Genomic DNA, 8175 nt, shown 5'->3' with positions numbered 1-8175 from the left:
ATATATATATATATATATATATATATATCAATCTTATTTCATATATATGCATTTAGGAATCTATTTTTAAAAAGAAAGAAACAATAACCATCAATGTACCTCATGAACTTGATCTCCCGAATCGCTAAAAGCAAGTGTTGATCCGTTAGGGCCAATATCTTCTCGTCTATCACCTTAAAAATAAAGAATATTAACTGTTAAATTACCATTTGGCTTAATTAAATAAATTTTCTTTTCATATTGTTTATCTTTATTTTCATTAACAGCATAACAATTAAAATACAGATTAACTATAATTTTTAAAAGATAAATATTTTTGACAGAAATAAGTGACCGGTCTTAGATTTTTGAATAGGATTGGTGGAAGTTTATGTTTTGTTTGAGATAATTTTATTATTGTTTTAAAAAATACTAATAAAAGTATTCCAAACAAAATCTTTAAAAATTTTATCTTAAATTTTATATTTGCAATATATTATATCTAATCACCTATCCCTCCACTAAAATCAGCCCCCTGAATTTCCTACTAGCCTATTGTACTTTAGAATTGAGATATTTACATCATATTAAAAAAACTATAATATTTTATTTCAATTTCCAGATAATTTGGTCTTACCATCTTGTCCCAAAGCACCTTGGATAACTCTATCGGTCACTTGGCTTTTTCCTTCAATATGATCGCTTTGCTTATTGACGGAAGCACTGCTACTGCTCTCCTCCACTGTTATAAGTTTCTGTCGCAAAAAATAATGGAATTGTTAAAATAAATGAAGTTTTCATTTTTTTTTATCAAAATAGAATAATAAAGTGTATAAAATGAATGAACGCAAACAGTTTGTATAACTAATGTTCTCATGAACATTAAATGAATTGTTTCTTAAAGAAAATGTTCTTCTGTATTATATTATCTTGCATCTCATTCTTCAAATTGCCACCGTAAATTTTTTTTATGTTCTTCAGTTGAATTTACGGTGGCAACTTGAAGAATGGGAGCAATTATTTGAGGCATACTCTGGTCAGATAGAACAAACAAAGATTGTTTATTATTTCCAGATTGCTTCTTAGTTGGATTGGTTCAGTTCCGATGTCGTGAGGAATTTACAATTTAATGAAAACGATGAGATATGGTGGAGTTTGATACATCCACTTCGTCGGTGGAGAAGGTGTCGATTCATTAGTTGGTTACACATCCCGTCAAAATTGATGTGCCGAAATTTGGAGGGAAATAAAATTTTGTCATGTGGCGATGTAAGGTGATTGATGTGTCGTGCTCTTTGAATCTAGAGGATGTTCTTGATGGCAATGAATATACTGAAGAGATTTTTGAAAGGGATTGGCTTAAGATGAACTGGGGTGCTTAAATTATTAGCTGCGGAGTGCGGACAGGGTGAGAATCGTCTGTACAGACACAGAGTACCGAACGGTACCCAGCGGTACCGAGTGGTACCGAACGGTACCGAACACTGTTTTATACTAGTGTGCAAACGGTTCTCCCGTCCGCACTCCGTACCTAATAATTTCTCTGTTGCTTCATCACACTAGATCAAGTATGGGGTGATGATGGAGACTTCTGCTGTGAAGCTATGAAAAGTTATGCATGGAGAACAAGTATCTGTCGAAGAGTGTGGAGAATCATCTCCATATGAAACAGTGGCTCTATAGGTTTCAAATGAGTCATGTGATTACAAGTTATGAGCATTTGAATGACTTCATAAAGACATTGGCAGATCATTGGAATTTGGATTAAGATGTTGGTGATGAAGACAAGACTTTCCTTCTACTAAATTCACTCCCGAATGAGTTTAAAAACTTCACGATGATGCTCATTCATGGGTGCAATGTATTGAACTATGGTGAGGTGACTACTGCATTACTGAATCATGAGTTCAAAAGTCGGGACAAGGAGTCTGCAAAGAAAGATTCAGCTGAGGCCAGCTCTCAGACTCCAACAAGGAAGATCTCAGAAGAAGAAAAAGGGTGCAACAAGCAGGGCAGATATCATAGGCGTTGTCTTAGGAAGAATCAATGTGTTTTCTGCTTAGAGGCTAGTCTTTAAAATAAATATTATCCAAAGTTGAAGGAGAAGGGAAATTGAGTGTCCACTAAGGCTAACCTTAGCATGGAAGAGCGTGATGAAGATTCATATATATCACTATCTGCAGTTTATCACTATCTGCAGTTGCTTAGAGTTTGTATTTAGATGGTTCATGCTGAATTCTAAACATTATTGCTACTGATAACATTTGTCCCACTAGGGAGTGGTTCAATACCTACTGAGAGCTTAATAGTGGTCAGGTGACCATGAAAAATGATTAAGCTTATCATATAGTTGGTGTAAGGAGTATCTTCATCAGAAAACATGATGGTACTACATGAGAGATAATTAATGTAAGCCATTTTTTAGATATTAGTAATAATTTGCTATCTATTAGGATTTTAGAGACCAAGGGTTACATGATAGTCATTAATGTAAGAGTTCTAAAGATATTTCACAAAGCACTAATTTATGTGAAAGAATTTTGCCACCACAACCTTTACTACCTTCAAGGAAGATTAGTGATTGGATCAGTTGGTGTTGCTGGTGATTGTTTTAATGCCACTACATTGTGGTATATGCAGCTAGATCATATTGGAGAGGCTTATCTTATAACTTTGGTGAAGTATGGATTGATTAAAGAAGCAAGCACCTACAAGCTTGATCGTTGTGAATATTGTGTATTTGGCAAGAAGATATGTGTATCCTTTGGCACTTTTGTCTACAATATGAAGGATACCCTATAGTATGTTCATACAAATGTTTGGGGCCCAACGAAGACAGCAACATTCGAGGGGAGCGATACTTTTGTCTCTTTAGTTGATAATTACTTTAGATATATTTGGGTGTACATTATGAGGTTCAAGTATAAGGTTCTGAAGATTTTCAGAACTTGAAAGAAGTAGATCTGAGACTCAGACTGCCAAAGAAAATTGGTGTATCTGATCAGATAATTGGGGAGAATACACTTCATATTCATTCTTAAAGAAGTGCAAAAAAATTGGTATAGAGAATCACTTTACTATTAGAGAGACACTGTAGTAGAACAGGGTGGCAGAGAGAATAAATTGGGTTTTGGTGGAGAAAGTTTGGTGTATATTATCTGATGTTGGGTTGGATAGAGTCTATTGGACTGAAGCAATAAATTATGCCATTCACTTGGTGAATTGTTTACCTTCTACAACTATTGGGAAGATGAAGACCCAAAAGGAGATGTGATCAGGCCAACCTATTAGAGATTATAAGCACTTAAGAGTGTTTGGGTGTCTAGCTTATTATCATGATAAAAAATATAAACTGGAACCAAGGGAAAATAATGTAAATTTTGTTGGCTTTAGGCATGGAGTCAAGGACTTCAAACTCTATGATCTGGTAGAGATGATGATTATCATTAGCAAGGATGTTACTTTTAACGAGGCTAGCATGTTTAAGTCTCAGGACCCTAGGCAGGTGGAGAGTTCCCCTTGAAACACAAATACATTGTAGAAGTTGGAGTTTGATGCAGCTTCATTTGCTCTATAGAGGCATATCATTTCTACCCAGGTACCTAATTCAGTTGCAGATCAAGAGGTAGAAGATGGTATTGATATTCCTACTTAGAAATCTATTGCAAAGAATAGGTTCAGGCCCCAAAATGTCCCAAAATCAGCTTAGTTGAGGGATCACATTGCATTTGCACTTTCAGCCAAAGAGACTCAAGTTCCTATTCACAAGAAGAAAGCAGTGGACAGTCCTTATTTGTGGTCTTTGGAAGAGGGCTATGGATGAAGAGATAGAGTCTCTATAGAAGAATGCCACTGAGGGTTGGTGAAGCTTCCTCTAGGATGAAAAGCTATTGGATACGTACAAAGAAGGAAGGATCTCATGTAGCTGATGTGCAGTGCAAGGCTAGGTTTTTGCAAAAAGGATATGCGCAATTGGAAGGGATTGCTTGTGATGAGGTGTTCTTCCAAGTGATTAAGAATTCCTTGCCGATCCCCTCAAGTCATGGCGGCATTCAATTAGCGTGGGTCCTCTCCCTCTCTGGTAGTATTTATCTCTCTTCTAATCTCTCTATCTCTACCCACTGCTAGTAGTTTACAGCTTCATTTGGCATTATTTTTTATTGCTTTGTAAAGCTTTTTTTTTAGCATAAATTTTCCTTAAAAATAGAGAAAAAATAAGCTTTAATCTAAATAAAAGAGTGGGGAGTAGAGGAGCAGGGGCCACAGAACTTTAGGAAATATTTTCAAGAAATTAGTTTATTTTCGCTTTAACTGCTTAATCTATTATTCTCCCTTTCATTTCCTTTACATCTGTACTTAATTTTTCCCGAACAGTTATGGTAGTTCTGTACACGGAATTGTGATTTCTAAGATTAAAAAATAAGTTTCAAGTCATAGTTCAGTTTTTTCCATTCCCTCATCAAACTGATATATAAAACATTTGTTCTTTTTCTTATTACTTTTTTGATAGAGACTGATCATTATGACTAAAATTAGTTTAATAAAATAAAGATTTCTTATGTTAGTTATTATGACTAATAAGTTTAAGATAATCTAATCTAATTTAGTTTAATAATTATTTGTATACTGAACAAAATTAAAATTTGCATGACTATTTTTAATGCATAAAAATTTGATTATTAATAAGTCAAAATAATTTTTAATCGATAAGATGATTTTCTTTATACAAATTATGATTTTTTTTTAAATCACTAATTTTTTTCCGACAAAAAATTTAAGGAAAAGAACATGATAAAATATAACTGTGTACGTTTTAAGGTAAGGATCTCAAACATCTATTTAAATAAGTTAATACATTCGAATTTGGATAGCAAAATATTTTTTAGAATATATTATCATATTGTTAAATTACATCTCTATTTTTTATTTATTTATAGATCGCTATAATATTTTTCTTATTTATTTTATGTTATAAAGAGATATTTCAAAAAAAAAAAGGTGAGATGAAAAAAAATAAGAACATCATTAAAATTTACAATTGTGTCTCTATAACAAAAAAATCATTTCTTAGCCACTCCTACATATATGTAATCAAATAAATCAGTGTGTTGAGTTCGGACATAATATGTATATAATATATATGCATTGTATACACTCACATGTCAGTCAGGACCAAATTCTGCACAGAATAATTCATCACATCAGCCACCTTAAAATCGAAAAAATAAGAGGGCGAACCTGTCTTTTGGCTGACCGTAGCTGGTGAAACGACGGGGAAGAGGGCTCTCCAGTCGAAGGCATCTTGGCAAAAAAAAAAGTTCAGTTCAGTGTGGTTCTTTTTATAGCAGAACATTGAAGTAGCTTCAAGCTCGGCGAAGCTTCCTCCTTTACCCATATAACCCTTTGTTCATGCTGGAAATTAAATAATTAATTTCACCGTTTCGCCAATCATATTTTATAATTTTTATCGTTTAAGAAACATTTTTTTTATCATTTTTCGTTATCATACTACGTATGGTTGAACACTTAAATTTTCTATTATTTTGGATATTGGTCGGCCTGACTTTGTAAGTGGATCAAGTCTTCGTCTTTTTTCGCGTTAACTGAAGTTTTAGTGTATCCAAGTAGCAGAAATATTACGGCGTGTAAATACTCAAGGAAGGGAGGGGCAGAATCTGCCCTTGTTCTTTTGGCTAAACTATACAGAAGCTTTAACTTTTCTTAATGAAACTGCAAGGAAATTTCTTCTTAGAACTATTCGCCACTGGAGTACAGCTTTCTAGAAAATCGCTGTACTACACTTATTGACGTTGGTGAAGTCAGACCAAGGCGTTTTGCTAACATGATGCCAGTTTACTGAGGATTTGTTTGGGCTATTTTCTTACTGTTTTTTGAAGCATTTTTATATTATAAAAAATTTATTTGTTGAACTAAAAAGTTATTTTAAGAAGTATTAAAAAAGCTGTCACAAATAAATCCTGAGTCATTAGCATTTGAATCAATTTTTTAAAAAATTTAAGTTGACCAAAGAAGCATTCTTATCGAGTTGCTTTAAACAACATGTTTTATGCTAAAATCACCAAGAGCATTGCTTCCGAGAATTGGGAGGAACAGGAAAGTACAGAGAATTGGGAGGAACAGGAAAGTATGGGAAAATTTTATTAAAGAATTTCCCCATGTTACGAAGTGGGTGCCCAGCTATATATAGGAAGGTTTTTGAATAAATAAGCTGCAAAAGGGAAAGAACTACTTTTACCAAACAAGATCTAGCTATACATAATTTTTTTTGGGGTTAAAATCCACAAAGGGGCCTACGCGTTAATATCAAAAAAAAGGTTACAAGGTCCTTAATAGAAACCTCCAGCTTGCTAATGCTCACAAGAGCTACAAAAAAAATCAATAAAAAAAAACTAAAAGCCGGTGGGTTCTAATACTAACAATTACAAAATAACCTAATAACATGCTAGGGCTGTAAGATAGCAGCACCCAAAAAAGAAATTGAAAAATAAAAGCAATAAGCACACAACTCCTGCAAAACTCAAAACCAAACCTCCAAAATCTTTGAGCTTTCCGCCTAAACTGCTTCCTATCAGGATGAAAAGAACCATAAATTTGACTCCACACCTGCAAAAGAGACAACCTCCAAAACAGCAAAGAAATATGAAACCTCTCATGCCAATGATAATTAAGAGAAAGAAAGCACATTAAGAACCAGCCGAATATGACCATGCCTTTCTTACAAATCCCATCAAGTAGACTGGAAAGATGGACGGCACAAAACTGAAGGGTCCATCTGACAATATACCTGAGATTGAAATAACAAATATAGTACTGCATAATAAACGACAACCACCTAGACCAGAATTTCCCATACTCATTCCCAACAACCCAAACAGATACAATAACATGCTCCCATAAACTCCAATAAACAATAACAACAAACGAAAAACAACTTTGCCAGAAGACAAAGCAGTAAGAAAGGATCAGAACAATCTACCTCAAAACCATACCAACCGCTCAGCAAACCCACATAATGATAACCGTGACAAGCATAAAAAAGAAATAACCAGAAAAACACCACTTAATGGTGTCTAATATAGGGTAAACCACCACGGTCCAGATTAACCAAGCCTTTAACAACAACAGGAATATCATTTTCATTAAAATCACAGAAAGCAGGATAGGTGCAACCCATTTTGGACAAAGCATCAGTGCACCCATTACCCTCATGAAAAATATGAAAGATCTTTTAATTAATGCTGGAAAGGTACTGCTTCAACTACCTAATCAGATAAAAGTTCTCAGCATTAAACATATTAGAACTATTAATATAGTGTAAAATGAGCATAGGGTCAACCTCAATCCAAACCTTGTTAAAACCTAAGTTAATACAGATATTGATGCCATAATTGAGACCATGTAACTCAACAATAAAAGTAGAATTACCAGCAACAGGACCAACAAAACAATTAATCACCTTGCCATAGTGATTTCTCAGGATACCACTACACCTAGCCACTTTCCCATTGTCAGAACCATCAGTGTTAAGCTTGGTCCAATCAGGATTCGATTTGAGCTAAGTAATGATCCTATCCTTCTTATCTCTGTACGATGGAATACTAGAAATGCCAAAGTGAGGAGCCACCTTGTAACAGCCTTTGAAATTCTTAGTTTTTATGATATTAGTCACATAAAGCATTCTAATTTCATCACAAATAAAAAAGATGATACGAGTGGCATTCATATTGGTCCCATCATGTTTAACATCATTTTTACTCTTCTAAAGGTACCAAATAATGGTCATGGTAAGGTTATTACTAATATGGCCTTTAGAATTAACAAACCAACACATAAAAATGTCAATAATGCTCTTGAAATCATGATTGAAATTGAAATTAAAAAGATCTTCAAAATGAATCCAAACTCTAACCGCAATTGGGTCAATACATGGTTGAGGGTTTCAATATGCTGGCAGCAATAGCACTTATAAACAATCTGAAAGCCTTTTATCTTGAGATTACTATCAACAGGCATATAGTTATATATCACTCTCCAAATAAGAATAACAAAAGAACTGGGTATTGAGTTATGCCAAATAACAGAAAAAAGGGGTTATGAGGTCTATTCTCTTTAATAGAATGCCAAGCTTCCTCCAAAGCAAATCACTACAGGAAAATCACCTATTTCCGGCGATTT

The 8175-nt window shown here is 34.0% G+C and overlaps 1 protein-coding gene across 1 annotated transcript in view; it reads right to left on the bottom strand.

Annotated features, from left to right (window-relative positions):
- Positions 1-5398, bottom strand: part of LOC110100969 — a 9162-nt gene extending 3764 nt beyond the window's left edge. Inside the window, exons 1-3 of the mRNA XM_028698414.1 lie at positions 5218-5398; positions 617-734; positions 100-173 (exon numbers count right to left, since the gene is read on the bottom strand). Coding sequence (XP_028554247.1) covers positions 100-173; positions 617-734; positions 5218-5280 — 255 coding nt within the window. The 5' untranslated portion in view covers positions 5281-5398. The remainder of the gene's footprint in view (positions 1-99; positions 174-616; positions 735-5217) is intronic.
- Between the last annotated feature and the right edge of the window lie 2777 nt (positions 5399-8175).

This window comes from Dendrobium catenatum, unplaced genomic scaffold (assembly GCF_001605985.2).
Source record: "Dendrobium catenatum unplaced genomic scaffold, ASM160598v2 fragScaff_scaffold_1082, whole genome shotgun sequence".
In the NCBI taxonomy this organism is placed as follows: domain Eukaryota; kingdom Viridiplantae; phylum Streptophyta; class Magnoliopsida; order Asparagales; family Orchidaceae; genus Dendrobium; species Dendrobium catenatum.
The sequence above is the reverse complement of the archived record's forward strand: the minus strand, read 5'-3'. Positions and strand labels throughout refer to the sequence as shown.